The sequence below is a fragment of the Anolis carolinensis genome, chromosome 4 (genome assembly GCF_035594765.1).
Source record: "Anolis carolinensis isolate JA03-04 chromosome 4, rAnoCar3.1.pri, whole genome shotgun sequence".
Lineage (NCBI taxonomy): Eukaryota > Metazoa > Chordata > Lepidosauria > Squamata > Dactyloidae > Anolis > Anolis carolinensis.
In genome coordinates, this window is record NC_085844.1 from 177,942,994 (window position 1) to 177,961,085 (window position 18,092).

Sequence of the window (18,092 nt, forward strand, 5' to 3'; positions counted from 1 at the left end):
GACGAAGAGAACGAAAATGAACATCAATAAGCTCTGATTTTGCAATATAATGAGGTTTTTAATCAGAAAACGTAGCAGGATGAGAGGTGACAGCATTTGAAATACTGGGTCAGAGTTACATGTGCTGTAGTTTATTCCCCTGCAATTAGATACGTTGTTTTTTAACATCTTTTTTTCTACTGGAAATCTTAGAAACCAAAACATCAGAACTAAAACAATTTCACTAACTCCCCCCACCTTTTAACGAACACACTCAGGGCAATTCCTTGACCCTGCAGGACTGGGTTCAAGTGACATTGCCATGTCCTGATGCAAAATTTAAAAAAATGCTTCATTTGGATTATTTTTAAAATTTGAACAAAGGGAAATGTTCCAAGAGTTAGTGGAATGACAGCTTTCTGAAGCAAACCAGACCTGGAAAGGACCTTGGGCCACTCCCCAAAAGCCCGACCAAGGGAGTAAAAGGGATCTTAGTCCTGTTGTGATTTCAAAACCAGTTCTCGAAATGAGGGTGACTAATATACTGGATACTTTTAAGGACCCCTAAATATCTCAAGATTTCTGAAAGTAGGCATCACCGAAAAACATCTATAGCAACAATTCAGTGAGAGATGAAAACCTGCTCTGTCCTGAATCTGCAACATAAACACAAATTCAAATCGAGGCTGAGGCTGGATCTACAAAGAAATATAATGCTTTTAAAACTGCATTATATGGCATGGATGTACAGAACCATATAATGCATATAATGCAGTTCAAACACCATTGTGTAGCATTGTAGATCCAGCACATCTGTACTGCCAAATAATGCAGTTTGAACTACATTAGTATATAGACCATGCATGGGCAAACTTTGGCTCTCCAGGTGTTTTGGACTTCAACTCCCACAGTTCCCAGCAGTCAGTATGTTGGCTGGGATTTCTGGGAGTTGAAGTCCAAAACACCTGTGGGGCTGAAGTTTGCCCCCCACCTGATATAGACTCGTATAATGCAGTTTAAAAAGCATTATATGGATCTACATTGACAATATATAGCATTTCAAACTGCATTATATGGCATGGTAGCTCCAACACATATCTATACTGCCAAATAATGCAGTTTGAACTACATTCTATGGTCAGTATATAGACCCATATAGTGCAGTTCAAAAAGCATTATATGGATTTACATTGACCATATATAGCATTTCAAACTGCATTATATGGCATGGTAGCTCCAACACATATCTATACTGCCAAATAATGCAGTTTGAACTACATTCTATGGTCAGTATATAGACCCATATAGTGCAGTTCAAAAAGCATTATATGGATTTACATTGACCATATAAGGCATTTAAAATTGCATTTTATTGCATTGTAGCTCCAACACATATCTATACTGCCAAATAATGCAGTTTAAACTACATTATATAGTCAGTAGCCTATACTGCCAAATAATGGCGTTTGAACTACATTGGTACACAAACTCATATAATACTGTTTATAGGCCCATATAATGCAGTTCAAACGCATTATTTGGCAGTAAAGACATATGTGCTGGATCTATAATGCAATATAATGTAATTGACCATATAAGGCAGTTCAAACTGCAGTATTTGGCAGTGCAGATCCAGCTATAGATACCTGTGTGTTCCTCCGCAGCCTCCCATCTTTCCTCCCCAAGGAGAAATACTGAAGAAATCACCTTCAGTACTCATAGGTTCACATGAAAGTTGCTTGGACTTCAACAGAACTTCATTCCTAAGGAATACAGATTCTTGAAGAAAGAAAGGGAAACCACAATAATTACAACTCCATCCCCAGTAAACAGCTTCAGGGATGCCTTACTTCTGCAGGCTTTTGTTAGTGTCACACATTGCATCAAGCATTGCTTTCCACACCGTCAGAAGTTTGCAGTTGTTTGCCCCCCCCCCCCCACTTGACCCCTTTCAGGGCACAAAGCCCTTTCACAGCATGGCACAATCCTTCATGCAGTTTCATATTATTTTAGCCTTGATTCTCTTTAAGGGTATGTATGTGGAGGGGATGGTAATCACAGTAAATTTTTTTTTGAAAGAAAGACATCAGCAAGCACAGAACATAGGCAAGCATAGAGGTATACCTTTCTAGAACCCTCAAGATTTGGCTTGGCAATTCTGGGAATAAATCCAAAAGATAAAGAGAGAGAGAGAGTTGGTGCATCTACACCAGGCTTGGGCAATCTTGGACCCTCCAAGTGTTTTGGACTACAACTCTCACCATTCCTAACAGCCTCAGACCCTTCCTTTTCCCCCTAGGCCGCTTAAGCTTAAGGAAGGGCCTGAGGCTGTTAGGAATGGTGGGAGTTGTAGTCCAAAACACCTTGAGGGCCCAAGTTTGCCCAAGCCTGATGTACAGGATAGGATTAAAGATGTACTTTAACTGCCATCACTCAATGCTATGGAATCCTGGGAGGTATAGTCTTAGGCTGGATCTACACAGGCATATAATGCAGTTTGAGCTATATGGTCTCTGTAGACCCCTATAATGCAGTTCAAACTGCACTGTAGGGCAGTGTAGATCTGGCCTTACAAACAACAACAAACATTTCTTGGTTCTGGGGCCTGTTCCTGGGGCTATTTGGGGTGCTGAGACTGTAATCAAGAAACCAGATCAGAAATTGGAAGGGATGCTAAGAAGGAAATGGGTGTGGACTCATACATCCAGTTCAATCTGCATTGTGAGGCCCCTCCTACACTGTTATAAAAATCCAGATTATCTGATTTCAACTGGATTATACGGTAGTGTGGACTCATATAATCCAATCCAAAGTAGATCATGTGGATTGTCAGATTTGATAATCTGGGTTATATGATAGTGTAGAAGGCTCAGAAAGGGCCTGAGAGCCCTTCTACACAGCCATATAACTCAAATTATCAAGTCAGATAACCCCTACTTTGAACTGTGTAATTGTATTGTCGGTGGAGGGTTGTATATATGTGTATATGTTTGTAATGTGTATTGTGGGTGTTTTATGATTTTAAAATAAAATTCTATTTTTTTAAAAGGCAGATAATCCATAATATTTCCTTTGAATTGGGTTATCCAAGTCCACAGTCAGATAATCCAGTTCAAAGCAGACAATGTGGAATTCTATACAGCTGTGTTGAAGGGGCCTGAGTCAACACTGACCATTATAATGCAGTTCAAACTGGATTATTTGGCAGTGCAGATGGGCCCTCGATATGGTTAGGTGGTTTTCTATAGGTCAGCAGATGAAGACTGGAAGGTCTCATCTCACTTGAGCATTTATTTATCCACGTTAAATCCGGTTTCTGCCTCCTGCAGGATTCGGGGGTTTGTAGTTTGGTGAGGCCCAGGACCTGTCTGGCTGAGCGGTTTAAAGGCCCCTCCCTAAAGTGGATTTAAAGTGGATCCAAACTGTATTAACTCTAGTGTTTGAGACAGATGGCATCTGCCAGTAATGAGCTCACTGGCAGATGCCATCTATCTCAAACACTTGAACTAAAAGGAGGAAACCGGGTGTCATTTTTGGAAACAGAGGGTCAAATACGCCCAGAAACAGGGCTAACCTTCGGGTCCTGTAGCCTTGAGCCAATGGGAATTAAAGTGCCTGGATTGGACAGTTTTAAGTGAAGAGAGCAAAAGCGAAGGGACGGAAAGCTGCTGCTGCTGCTACTGGCGTGGCCGGTTTGGCGCCCAAACCAAGCCACCCCCATGTCTGCATTTGAGAAGGAAAGGGGAGGCGGGCGAGGCGTGTCCGAGTGGGGGCCGGGTTCAGTCCCCTCCTCCGCCCTGCTCCCCGCGGCGCCCCTCCAGGAGCCTGGCCACGGCGTGCCTCTTGTAGAGCCGGGCCACGTCGTAGGCGGTGTCTCCGCGGTGGTTGCGGTGCCCGAGGCGGGTGGCGGCGGTGCGCTCGAGCAGGAAGGCCACGGCGGGCAGGTGCCCCTCCTGGGCGGCCAGGTGCAGCGGCAGGTTGCCCCCGCCGTCCTCCGCGTTGACGTCGGCCCGGAACTCCAGCAAAGTCTGCAGCGTGTCCAGGAAGCCCGCCCGCGCCGCGTCGTGCAGCACCGAGAAGCCCGCCGCGTCGCGCAGGTCCGGGTCCGCGCCGCGGAGGAGCAGCTGCCGCGCGATCTCCGGGTTGCCCAGCTTCATCACCTGCCCACGGGACACGGAGAAGGAAGGAAGGAAAGAAGGCACTGTCAGATGGGCCCCACACCTTGCGCACTCACCCCCTCCCCTCTAGTCCAGAGCTTTCCCAACTGTAGGTCTCAAATAACTGCTGGGCTGCACAAGTCTCTTGTGTGATCAAGTTTCCAGTCCTCAATGAGCAGCTAGGCTAGAGACAGCGCTAAGCTGATGGATTTCTTCTCCCACATTCCTATGCATGTTTCCCAAAAAGGCTTTGTCTTGACTCCTTACTGCTAGCCACAGATTCCCCAACAATAACACTCAAATGTTAGCCCTGTCCCTGGGTATATTTGACCTGCTAATTCCTAAAAATGGCACCAGTTTCCCCCTATCAGATCTAATTTCTGAGATACATAACAAATGCCATATACCACTCTTAACTCTGCTCACCCATCGAAAATCTTGAAAACCATATCTAAAAAAAATAACCCAGACACATGATGTTTTTCCCTTTGGCTGGGCTGTATAATCATTTATGTTCTGGCTGGTGGGGAAAAGCTTGGCCATAGGAGCTGCCTCTTGCATTTCAGTCTTGAAAAGGTAACCCCTTGTAAGGGAGGAGAGGTCTTCAAGGTGAATTGCTAATGCATTTGGAAGAGAAAAGGGAAGAGCCGTTTGGAAAGTGAATAGAACCATGGCTGGTTCTACACTGCCAAATCATGCAGTTTGAACTGCATTATATGGTCAACCTAGAACCATATTGTTGGGGAATTAGAGCTGTTAGGCCCAAAATAATCCTCCATTGGGGTGATTCAACCATAAATATAGCAGGGTACGAGAAGTAAAATTCAGAACCAGTAGAAACTTACCTGTGATGGGCTGGGATAAGCTTCTATTCATTTGGATGGTTTAGGATTGCAGAGTTGAACTTTAGGTTCAAAAATATTTACTGAAGTAAAAGAAATACATTCTTGATAGATAAAAGGGTCTTGGAGCTACTAGCTTACTAAATCTCATCTTTTAAAAGATATAAAGGTAAAAAGTCCATGCAGCTATATTTTGCTATATTAGAGAGAGGCAAAATGTGCATCCTCATAGGTAGAAAGAAAAGCAGAAGAATGAAAACTGGGAATGGCCACGTGGCCATCCCTGGGTATACTTAAAGAGAAAGTTCCCTTTCTCTTTAAGAGAAAGAGTAAAGACAAAGCCCTTTTGGGAAACATGCATAGAAATATGAGGAAAGGAGTCTCTCAGCTTAGCCCTGTCTCTAACCTAGCTACTCATTGAGGATTGGAAACTTGAGACTTGTGAAATTCAGGGATGAAACTCAACAGTAGGCCTACCAGGCCCACTTCCTTCAGGGACCAAGTAAGGAGCCTCATAACTTAACCAGAGCAGGGGCTCAATTGTCCTAAATCCAGCACTTAAAGTGTGTCTGCTGTAGTGTGTAAGGTGTGTCATGTGAAAGTAGCAAGAAACCTCAACATATATGTGACATAAGCAATATATTTTAAATATATATACATGAAAGGTTTTCATTAGATATTTTGTAGTCCCTACACATTTCCTTGTTACAATATATGCATGCACCCATATCTCATCTAAGGTGTTGATTTAACTTCTAGTTTGCTAGAGAAACTGAATGACTGTGTCCCAAAAGGATGCATGTCTGCAAAGTGTGTCACCAAAAGTGAAGTGTTTGGGAAGCTCTGTTCTAGGTTGTTTAAAAAGGTTCGGTCACATTTTCATGCTCCTAAGCAAATCCCTTTCAGTTACAATTTGAAAAAGAAGGAAAAGTAAGGAAGAAAGGAAAGAAAGATTTGAAAAGAAGGAGTACTAAGAAGGGAGAAGGAAAGAATAAAGGAAGGAAAATAAGAAAGAATGGAAAGAATAAGATTGAAAGGAAAGAGGAAAAAGAATAAAGGATGGAAAAGCTGTGACTTGGATTTTTTATCATCATCATCATCATCATCATCATCATCATCATTCACTAGCCAACACACATTTGGATGCCTCCCATGTTAGCCCTGCTTCTGCTGATTCCAAAACTGGTACCAGTTTTCCCTCATTGGCTCTAGTTTTTGAGATACAGAACATATGCCATCTACCACTCTGGATACAGAACATATGCCATGTATCAGTCACCATCTGCTCGCCTGTAGAAAACCATGAGCATATCTAAGAAACTACAGCTGATGGAGTCTATCCATCAGCATCCCAAATAGCTACAGGAACAGGCCTAAAAATCAAGACACCAAGAAAAGCTTTGTTGGGCTGAGTTGTTGTTGTTGTTACTACTACTACTACTACTACTACTACTACAAGTTCCAGATTATCTGTAACTTCAAGGAGAGGCTGGGGTATTCTGGGAGGATGAACCCACACAGACTTAAGGCTGTTTCTGATTCTGTTTCCACCAAATGCTCCACAAAAATAATCACAGGTATGGAAGAGGATAGAAGGAAGATAGATAGATAGATAGATATCTGAAAGAAGGTCGCATTGAGGAGGGGACAAGCTTGTTTTCTGGTGCTCTGGAGACCAGGGCAGGGAGCAATACATTCAAATGGCATGAAAAAAGACTCCTCCTAAACATTAAGAATAACTTCCTAATGGTAAGAACTGTTCAATGAAATAGGCTGCCTGGGCGTGTGGTGGAGTCACCTTCACCTACCCATACTTCCTGGAAACTGGTATTCAGAGACAGAGTGCATATATCTAGACAGAATCAAAGAATAAAAGAGTTGGAAGAGGCCACATGGGCCATCTAGTCCAACCCCCTGCCAGGCAGGAAAAACACAATTAAAGTACTCCTGACAGACCAGTCTCTGTTTAGAAGCTTCCAAGGAAGTAGGTGAATACATACAGTATTATGATTGGCCAATGACTGCCTTGACTCCCTTATTAAGTTTCCTACTCCTTTTTGAAGGGTGCGTGTACGTTGCAGAATTAATGCAGCTCTGTACAGTTTAAAGTGTCTCGGCTCAAAGCTATGGAGTTGTAGTTTGGTTAGTCACCAGCACTTTGAGACAGTACTCCCATGATTCCATAATCTTGAGCTATGGCAATTCAAGAGGTCCCAAACTGCATTAATTCTACAGTGTACCCAGAGAAAAACAGATGAAGAAGAAAAAAAGGAGATAAAGTTTCTACAGCTTTAAGAGTGCACCGAAGGGTGTTAATTCTCCAGTGTAGATACACCCTTAGTAACCTTTTTGAGCACCGGATGTTCATGAAGTGCCCAGGGTGGGCAGGATATTCTGGGAGTAGTTTTTCCTAGCTTTGGTTTTGGGATAATATTTGCTGTCTACTCCCAGTTCTGAACTTCTCTCTCCCTGCCCGGTGCTGCGTTTCCTAAGGATGCCGCCTCTCCAACTCACTCTGAGGCGAGAGGAAGCCAACTCTGCTTCTGTGGGGAGAAAGCCAAGGTTTTTCGGGGGAGAGGCGCCCAGGAAGGGGCTTCACCTGCCCTGCTCGCCTCTCGCAGAGAAAAGGGAGGAAGAGGCACAAACGCCGGGAAGTTTCCCTTCCCATCCGGGATGTGGGGGCAAGAAAACCCAGGGACCGGGGAGGCTCAAGGCTTAGCGTAGTAAGAGGAACACAGAACAGATAGGATGGAATAAACTCGACATATGCTGGGATAATCTCCACTGGATCGCAAGGGACCTCCACCTGTGTTTCCCCAGTGATGATATAAACCTCACCTATTTTACCCTCCTTATTATTAAAATCTGGTAGATTAATAGACGAGGGTCACTCCCAAAGAAATCAAAGGGACAGGAGATGAATAGTCCTAGTGTTCATCTCAATATTTTGTCCACATCACGTGTGGAGAAAAGAAACTGTATGTCATCCTCTGTTTATTTACCAAACGCATATTTGAGAATCCGTTGTTATAACACCTCCATTTTTTTCTCATTGCAGCAGCTTCCAAGGAGTAAGGCTCCCGGAGCAAAATAAACGGTGGCATTTGAAGGACTAAGGAATATATTGTCGCATGGAAAGGTTACTGGGCTACAACTAACTTCACTAGATGCATGAAATCCAGAATTTCAAATGTATATATTGTCTTGCCCTCAAATTTCAACTTAGATACCCATGCAGAAGCTTGGGTGTGGGGGACTATAGACAGTAATATCAAATGCACAAGGTCCTGACAGTGACAATCGACATCATCATTAGTCATTGTGCGTTTAAATTTCCCCCTATTTTCAGTCTAAATCTTCACCTCCAACCAGGTGTGTATATCTAGATATCCACATCTAGATAAGACGCTAGGCTTTGGATGAAATAAGCTATAGCTCTCAAATGTTGATGCTATCATAAATTTATCAGTCTTCAAAGTGGCACTCCCTACTATTGTTTTCTTATTAATAACCATACTAGTCATATCAGAACAGAAGGCCTTCTACACCAAGGATGGAGACCAAGCTGAGACAATACTTTAAACCAAACTGACTTACCCAGGGCATATTAAGACCTTTCTCAGCCATAAGGCAAAGAACCAAAGGAACTAATCATCCACAACAGAGTCTGAACCACTAAATAAGATGAGAAACTGGAGGAAGATTACTGGTATGTGTACACACACACACTTACAGAGTTTTACTTCTATATTGGAAACAGGCTGTTATAACAATCCCACCATTCATGCATTTTAGAATACAAAAATAATTTACAGTCTATTTCATAGAATCATTTACAGTATTATGCAACACAGGCCATAAAGATTACTAAAAGATAGCATTGGAATAATTGCAAGTAGTGAATGACCATTAGTATGAACTCCGAACCTAATATATGGCTTCTCTGAATAACATCAGAGAATTCAGTGGGTAATGTAACCAGGATCTAGCAGTCACAGTTTCATTTCTTATTGTTACTTTTCTATTTAATGAAACATGTTAGTTTTACCATATATATGTGTTTGTGTGTGTGCCAAATCCTTTCTGAAATTCTCATGTTTTATTTGATTAAATTTTTTTTGGACCCGTAGGTTCCCCTTCTTTCTTTGCTGTGTCAAGACTGTGCGATAATGACTAAAAGCACAGCTTTTAAGAGTCTTAGTCTCATCCTGTTGCTTCTCTTTCACCCAAAAATGTCTGGATATTACAGCTTTATAAAACTGTCACAGGCCATATGTGTAATATTTTCAGCACAGAGGCAGGACTGCCCAGATCCAAGACCCCTTGGGCTTCCTGAATCCTTTAGTCCATTTGACTTAAAAAAGAAAAAAGAAGATGCAGCTAGATCTTTTGTAATATCACACATTGAAGGTTAAGCTTAGGTCAAGTTCTTTGCTTTTTGGAAAGGGCAGGTTTTAAAGGATAATATGTTCCTTTGGTTTCAATACTTTTTTATCCCTGTCTTATTCCTCCGCCCTTTTTTCTGAAGGAATATGCTCACACACTCACCACAAGCACAACACACATTGACTTATACTATTTTTCTCTTACAAGGAACTCTGCCTTCTGCCTTCACTTTTAGCAGCACAATATTGGAAAGGGCAGTAAAAATTAGAAGGAAGTTAAAGTTTTGTGAGGGGAAAATGCAAGAACTCCCTCAAATGTTCAGCAACAGGAATGTAAAAAGGTATTGAATATGAACAGGGGAGTTTCTGGGACATAGCTAGGGGAGGGAAAATAAAGCCCAAGGCTCTCAGAATTACACTGCAGGCATCAAGAGAGTTGTAGAGTTGTATTTATTTTAGAAACTCATAATGTGGCTCCCTCACCACTTTGGCAAATGTCACATAGATTTCTTGGTAATCTTTTGCCCAGCTTGTCCTGCAAAATTTGACCTTTTGGGGAGCTAGCAAAGAAAGCCCTTTCAGGAGTCTAAAAAGTGAAGAGTAAAGTGTGCTTATGCTATGGAGTAATAGTTACACCCTAGAAAAACTAATAAAAGTGGGATTTTGTATATCAGTCCAAATGTGAAACACCTTTGAATGCATTATTTCAAAAGTGGAAAGGTATAGTTAGGAAAGAAAGGGCCTACACAAACAACTCTGATTTTTCTTAACCAAATCCAAACAGTAGGCCTGCTGAAAAGCACCTGTTTTAAAAAGGAGGGAGAAAATAGCCCAGAGCCAACCTTAGTGAAAAGGTGTCTGAATGAGATGAGAGAAGACAGCATTTGCTTCCACTTTGGTATAATATAAACAATATTAATATTGGAGGATGTGTTGACTATCAACTTTCTCTAGTTTTGTCATCCACCCACTACATCTCAGCACATGCAGATCGAAAATGAACAGTCAGCTTGTGCAGTTGGGTTTAGTTTTTTAAAAAAATTTAGGTTATGTATGTCTCAAATAACACTGGCCAACACACATTTTAATGCCTCAAATGTTAGCCCTCTTTCTGGGTATATTTGACCTGCAGATTCCCAAAAATGGCATTAGTTTTCCCCTATCAGATCTAGTTTCTGAGATACATAACAAATGCCATATACTACTCTTAACTGTGCTCTGCTCATCCATAGAAAATATTGAAAACCAAATGGGGTCCCCTTAGCTCAGGTATGGGCAAACTTGGATCCTCCAGGTGTTTTCAGCTTAAGTGGCTGAGGAGGAAAAGGAAAGGGCCTGGGGCTGTTGGGAATGGTGAGAGTTGAAGTCCAAAAACACACGGAGGGCCCAAGTTTGCCCAGCCCTGCCTTAGCTCACTTGGCAACTAGGTTTCTGAAAGTCAACCATTTACACAAATCTGTTGGCAACAATATGGACTCTGTAGAAAATGTTTCAGCTGCACTTCACAAAAAAGGGAAAACCAGCTTGTTTAGCAAGCCTTGCAATTGCTGACACAATCCTATTTTATATCCCAATATAACTGGGCTCACATAAATATTTCTCTGTAGGTCAGTGGGGGAAAGGTTTAAGAAGCCTTGGCCTAGAAGAGCTGCAGGGAGGATATATGTGACTATATATATATATATATATATATATATATATATATATATATGACACTTGGTTGCTGTGAGTTTTCCGGGCTGTATGGCCATGTTCCAGAAGTATTCTCTCCTGAGGTTTCACCCACATCTATGGCAGGCATCCTTAGAGGTTGTGAGGTTTGTTGGAAAGTAGGCAAGGGAGGTTTATATATCTGTGGAGTATCCAGGGTGGGAGAAAATAGACACTTGTTGAACTGTACTGGAAGACAGGAGGCAAGCACCATACAAACTAACCACCAGATTGGTTATTTCTATTTTTAAAAGAAGTCAAAGGGGGTTCATTTTTGTGTCCCACAAATCCTTCAGCCCCTTCCAACCTGGTTTGGCCTGACAACGTTTTGGAAATGGCTTTCCTTTCAAGGGGTCCCCAATGCACTCTGGATCCTCTGCTTGGCGCTGGGAACAGTGGCAGACTTTCACCCACGTTTCCCATCTTTGCCGTGGGTTACTTCCCCTCTCTTTCCGTGTATAGTAACACTTTCGAGAACGGTGGTTCTCGAAAGAAAACATCTCCCAGCGGGTCCAGGGTTTGGAGAAGTTAGTTGGAGGCGCTCCAGGCACTGCCTGCGAATCTAAACACTGGGAAAGGGTGTCGGCTACGTTATACCTAAAGCAGGGAAGCCTCGCCAGGGAGCGACACAACAAGGGATTCAAAACACGACTGAAACACGAAGGCTTTCATGGCCGGAATCACAGGGTTGTTGTGAGTTTTCCGGGCTGTATGGCCATGTTCCAGAAGCATTTTCTCCTGACGTTTTGCCCACATCTATGGCAGGCATCCTCAGAGATTGTGAGGTTTGCTGGAAGCTAAGCAAGTGAGGTTTATATATCTGTGGAAGGTCCAGGGTGGGAGAAAGAACTCGTCTGTTGGAGGCAAGTGTGAATGTTGTAATACATTGCCTTGATTAGCATTTAATGGTAAGGAATCGGCCAGGCCTTGAAGCTGCAAGGCTTTTCAATGCTAATCAAAGTGATTAAATACAACATTCACACTTGAGTTCTTTCTCTCGCCTGGTTCTTTCACAGATATATAAACTCACTTGCCTAGTTTCCAAGAGACCTCACAACCTCTGAGGGTACCTGTCATAGATGTGGGAGAAACGTCAGGAGAGAATACTTCTGGAACACAGCCCGGAAAACTAACAGCAACCCAGTGATTCCGGCCATGAAAGCCTTCGACAATACAACTGGCATTTATTCCAAGGAGACTAAAGTTAGGTTGGTTCTGTACTAACAGCTCGGAAAACTCACAGTACTGATCCAGAAGGATGGGTAATGCTTTCGAGCCGGGGATTGAGGGCGGCCGAGCGTTGCAAAACCTAATTCGGAGTTTTTAGTCGAGTAGAAGGGAGGAAAAATACACTCGGCAGGGGAAAATGAGAGTTAAAAAAGAGGGGGAGCCGCAGTTGTGCCCGTTTTCATTATTTAAACAAACAACAAACACGGAATTGGGATTGCATTGAGGAAAAAAGCAGCGAGGTGTTTACACCGACCTGCTCCGAAACAAGCCCGGATGGTTTCCTTTTCCCTCCCCTTTTGCCACTTGCTTTTTTCCTCCCTCGCAGGGAAGGGAAGGAGAGACAGGGAGGGGGTTGCTTTGGGGAAGGAACCAAAAATAATCGGGGCGAGTGGATACTGAGATTTAGATCTCTCTCTGTAAGCAAACTCAGGATCGAGCCATTTTTTTCCTGAAAAGTACGTCACTTTTGGAGCGGTTCGAGTTCTAAAATATGGCAACCGAGTCGGGGATGGTTTCCAAAGCTGGTTTTTTTTTTACCCCCTCTGCTTTAAACCCCCCCCCCCCCTTTGAAAAATCCCTCCCCCTTTCACCTTAATCTGCGGACACACCAACCTGCAGCGCCGTCCTGCCAAAGCCATTCCTGGCATTGACGTCGCCGATCTTCCCCAGCAGAGAAGTCACTCTCTCCAGGTCGCCTCGGGCAGCGGCGGTGGACAACTCATTCGCCAAAGGCTCGGCCATTCCTTTTGCTCTGGGGACGGATTTATATCCCCCCTTCCCTCCCCTCTTATTATTGTTATTACGGTGAGCTTTTGGGGTTTGTTTTCCTTCCTTCCTTGCCCCCGTTTCGCTCTCTAGCCGGGCATGGCCATCGGAAGTGACAGCCCCAGCGGGGATGTGCTGTGCTGCGATAGCTACTACTCTCCTGGAGTAGAAGACCTTCTGGTAGTAAATACTCGTAAAAAAGCTCCGTGCCAAGAGCCCGCCCCTCGGGTTCACACGTGACGCTCGCCGCAGCAAAGGCGAGGCAGAGGCAGGCACCTCCGGCTAAAGACACCCCCAAAACCCCCAAAAAGGACCTCGGGCGGGACCGGGTTGTATCTCCTCGGAGAAAGGAAGGGAAGGCGAGAAGGTGAAGCCCAAGGTGGGGAAAGGAAGAGGAAAAGGAGGCGAGGGAGAAGGGGGAGAAACACCCACCGGTTGCTTTGCCGCTTCCAGCGCCGCTTTCCACGCAAGTCCAGAGGGGGATCCAGCAGGGTAGGTTGTTTCCTGGCTTTCCTGACACGTTTCCCCACTTTCTTCCTCTCCTTTTGGTCCGCCAAAGGCGAGTCCGCTCCCTCGGCAGCGAGAGGGTTAAGCCCAGCCGGCAGCTGATCGCCTGCCAAAGTCTCTCCAGAGGATCTTTTCGCGCTCTCGCTGCACCGCCGCAGAACAGCCAGGCGATCTGCTTGGAACTGGATTATAGTCTCCACTCATACAATCCAGGGAATGTGGGTTCTGTGCTTGGATAATCTGGATCACGGAGCCCCCAGTGGCGCAATGGGTTAAACCCTTGTGCCGGCAGTTGCTGACGAACAGGTCGGTGGTTCGAAGCGCAGGGAGAGCTCCTGTCTGTCAGCTCCAGTTCCCAATGCGAGGACATGAGAGAAGCCTCCCACAAGGATGGTAAAACATAAAAAAAAAACACATCCGGGTAACGTCCTTGCAGGCGGCCACACCAGAAGCAAGTTGCAGTTTCTCAAGTCGCTCCTAACACATACACACACACACAAATCTGCTTTGAATTGCATTATAGTGTCGATTTATATGATCCAGTTCAAAACAGTTAAAGTGGGTTCCGTGCTTTGATAATCTGGATGATGGAGTCCTCGGTGGCGCAGTGGGTTAAACCCTTGTGCCGGCAGGACTGCTGACCGAAAGGATGGCGGGTTCGAATTCCGGGAGAGCGTGGGTGAGCTCCCGTCTGTCAGCTCTAGCTCCCCATGCGGGGACATGAGAGGAGTTTCCCACAGGATGGTAAAACGCCATGCATCCAGGCGTCCCCTAGGCAACGTCCTTGTAGGCGGCCAATTCTCTCACCCACACCAGAAGCGACTTGCAGTTTCTCAAGTCATCCTAGACACACACACACACACAAATCTTCTTTGAACTGGATTTTAGTGTCGACTCGTATAATCCAGGGCCCTTCCACACAGCTCTATATCCCAGCATATCAACACAGAAAATCCCAAGATATCATCTTAGAACTGGGTTGTCTGAGTCCACACGGCCATATATTCCAGTTCAAAGCAGAAAATGTGGGATTTTGTGCAGCTGTGTGGAAGGGGCACCAGTTCAAAGCAGATAGTGTGGGCTATCTGCTTTGACAATCTGGATGATATGGAAGGTGTAGAAGGGGCCTCACTCTCCGTTGATCACGGGCACGAGTGGGCATCCCCACGCGAGATTGCATCCTTCCTTCCCGCGTGTCCGTCTTCCGGGGCAGGGAGGCCTTTCTTCGTCGCCTTCCACAACTTGGGACCGATATGAACTGCCGAGGGAGATGCCGTTTGACCCGTCCTTCAGCCTTCTCTGTCCATTGGGCTGGTGCTCCTTCCGAACTGTTCCTCCATTTGGTTCCACAGCGGTGTCAAACTGCGTTAGTGCTGCAGTGTAAACGCACACCGGAAGCAACAGCAGCAGCGGCGCCCGGCAAAAGCGACTGCTTTTCTCCTCTCCTCGCTGCTGGAAAAAAAAATAACGTACAAGTCCAGAGAGCGCTTGCTTCTTGTGCTTCCTTCTCTCTGTCCGTTCCTGGGTTGCTTTCCCCGCCGCCCTGGCTCTCCTTTCCCTCTTTCCTCCTCTCAAACTCTCCTTGCCTTCCCCTCCCTTCGCCAACTTCTAACCCTCGGCAGCTTTTTTTGAAAAGGAAAAACATTTGAGCGCTCTTTGACTTGAAACACCCGCCCACATTTTAACGGCAGAGATTTAAGGAGGCGCCACAGAGTTAGTTGCCGGCAGAGAGAGGGAAAGGAAAGGGGGGGGGGGCGCGCAAGCAAAGCAGGAAGGCCCGGGCGGGGGCGCGCCTGGGATGAAGAGCGGGAACGCGCCTCGGCCTCGCCTCTTTCTACGGCAGGCATGAGCACACTTGGGCCCTCCAGGTGTTTGGACTTCAACTCCCACCATTCCTAACAGCCTCGGGCCCCTTCCTTTTCCCCCTCGGCCGCTTAAGCCTGGTTGTTTCTTGTCTGGAATTCCTCTTTTTTTCGGAGTGTTGTTCTTTATTTATTCTCCTGATTCCCCAGGCAGGAATCAGCCATGGCTGGAATCACTGGGTGGTTGAGTTTTCCGGGATGTATGGCCATGTTCCAGAAGCATTCTCTCCTGAGAGAAAGGAGGAAACCATTCAAATGAACAAAATTCGGCTATCAGTATTAAAAAAAACAACCTCTAAAATCAGGACAGTAAATTAAAAAAGCACTCAAAAACGGGAATTCCAGACAATAAATAATCAGGGCCAGCTAATATTTCCCAACAAAGGATTCCCCCAGGCTGGACGTAGCCAGGCCTTGAAGCCACAATGATAATCAAGGTGATTAATTGAAACATTCAACTTGCCTCCACAGGCCTTGAAGCTGCAAGGCTTTTCAATGCTAATCAAGGTATCCAATTGCAACATTCAGACTTGCCTCAGACAAGAGTTCTTTCTCCCTCCCTGGGACTTCCAGGGATATATAAACCTCAATGACATTAGTCCAATATACTTCACAACCCCTGAAGATGCCTGCCATAGGTGTGGGCGAAACGTCAGGAGGGAACGCTTCTGGAACATGGCCATACAGCCCGGAAAACTCACAGCAACAACCCAACTCTGGGTTTGACAACCTCCTTAGCTTGCTTTCTATGTCACAGAGACAACTCCCACGAGTCTATAGCTCTCCTGAGGGCAGTCCAAGTGTTACAGTGCATTTCCGTGCAGTGTGTGGAAGAGCTCTGGGGTGGATTTGCAATCAGCTCAACGGTGGAAAGGGAGGGAGGGAGCGAGATCGACCCAGAGCGTGGGCGGGGCCCAAAGTTAAGGCTACGTGGAATGACTGGCCGTGTCTTCCGCGCCACAATCCTCTCTCCTCCCCCTCCCCGCCTTTCCACCCATAGATGCTGCTGCCCAGTCGTGGCCTCGGAAAGGTAGCTCAAGGAGGCAGGTGGCGGGCTCTGTCTATGGATCCTTGTCTCTAAGCAGGCAGCCCAGACAAGGCCAAGGATTGGGCAAAAAGAGAAACCTGTGCTTCCTCCAGCAACCATTTGTGCCAACTGCACCTTGAAGGGGAAAAAAAGAGAAGCAAGGTAGGGTGCAGCCACACTTTAGGGCAGGCATGGGCAAACTGGGGCCTTCCAGGTGTTTTGGACTTCAACTCCCACCATTCCTCACAACCTCAGGCCCCGTCCTTTCCCCTTTCAGCCAAAGTATCCAAAGTGGGGAAAAAACTAATACCTCCTAACAAAGGATTCCCCCAGGCAGCTACCAGCCAGACCTTGAAACTGCTGGCCATTAAAATGCTAATCAAGGTGGCAAATTGCAACATTCACACCTACCTCAAGCAGACAAGAGTTCTTCCCCCACCCTGGATACTCCACACATATATAAACCTCACTTGCTGAATTTCCAACAGACCTCACAACCTCTGAGGATGCCTGCCATAGATGTGGGTGAAACATCAAGAGAAAATACTTCTAGAACGTGGCTAGTGATTCTAGCCATGAAAGCCTTCAACACCACAATATATAGTGGGTTGCTGTGGGTTATTTGCGCTGTATGGCCGTGTTCCAGAAGCATTCTCTCCTGACGTTTTGCCCACATCTATGGTGGGCATCCTCAGAGATTGTGAGGTATATTGGAAACAAAGCAAGGGAGGTTTATATATCTGTGGAAGGTCCAAGGTGGGAGAAAGAACTCTTGTCTGTTGGACCTTTAACAAATATATAAACCTCCCTTGCCTAGTTTCCAATATACCTTACAATCTCTGAGGATGCCTGCCATAGATGTGGGCAAAATGTCAGGAGAGAATGCTTCTGGTCTGAAACATGGCCATACAGCCTGGAAAGCTCACAGCAACCCAGTGATTCCAACCATGAAAGCCTTCAACAATACATTAAAATATATAACAGAGTTATTCCAAATGTTACAAAACGTAGAACTATAGTAAGGGAGCTGCGGAACCCAACAGTTTAAAATAAGCCCAAAACCTGTGGTGTCAAACTCATTTTCATTGAAGGCCTCATCAACCTTCAAAGGGAAGTTGAATCCATGGACAAGAATCTGGATACAGAGGGCCAACTATAATTTATGTACATAGCAGTCAATGCTCTTTAGTTTTTACCCAGTTTGGGCCCCCAGATACTATTGAACGACAATAACCTCAATCACTTTTGGTTTCCCACTAACTTTGAATATACACAAGTCTTGTATCTAATGCACACTCCACTATCCGGAAGAAACAGAACAAACTGCAGCCTTTGAGATGTTATTTATTTATTTACCATACTTGTATCCTGCCTTTCTCAATTCTGAATGGGACTCAAGGTGGCCTTACAAAGGCAACAATTCAATGCCACGTGTACATAAACAAAAACATTAAAACCATCCAATTAAAACATAACATTAAAACAAGAATTAAAATGTTACTGTGCCACAACTCCCATCAGCTCTAGTCATAACAGCTAATGATGAGGAATACAGGAGTTGTAGTTAGCATCAGGAGGGCACATAAAATGACATTGTGAGACGGATTCAGCCTGTGGGCTTTGAGTTC

The 18,092-nt window shown here is 45.0% G+C and overlaps 1 protein-coding gene across 1 annotated transcript; it reads right to left on the reverse strand.

Annotated features, from left to right (window-relative positions):
- Window positions 1-37: 37 nt before the first annotated feature.
- cdkn2c (cyclin dependent kinase inhibitor 2C) lies at window positions 38-15,228 on the reverse strand. Its single transcript, XM_003220281.4, has 2 exons — window positions 12,916-15,228; window positions 38-4,139 (listed from the first exon to the last, which is right to left on the reverse strand). Exons 1-2 carry the CDS (start codon window positions 13,042-13,044, stop codon window positions 3,759-3,761), a joined length of 510 nt encoding a protein of 169 aa, XP_003220329.1. The 5' UTR covers window positions 13,045-15,228; the 3' UTR covers window positions 38-3,758.
- Window positions 15,229-18,092: the final 2,864 nt, after the last annotated feature.

Excerpts from the sequence above, each read along its gene's own strand:
- cdkn2c (XM_003220281.4), bottom strand. The coding sequence starts at position 13,044 with ATGGCCGAGCCTTTGGCGAATGAGTTGTCCACCGCCGCTGCCCGAGGC. Across the intron at positions 4,140-12,915 it reads TTGGCAGGACGGCGCTGCAG|GTGATGAAGCTGGGCAACCC; the intron begins GTTGGTGTGTCC and ends TCCCGTGGGCAG.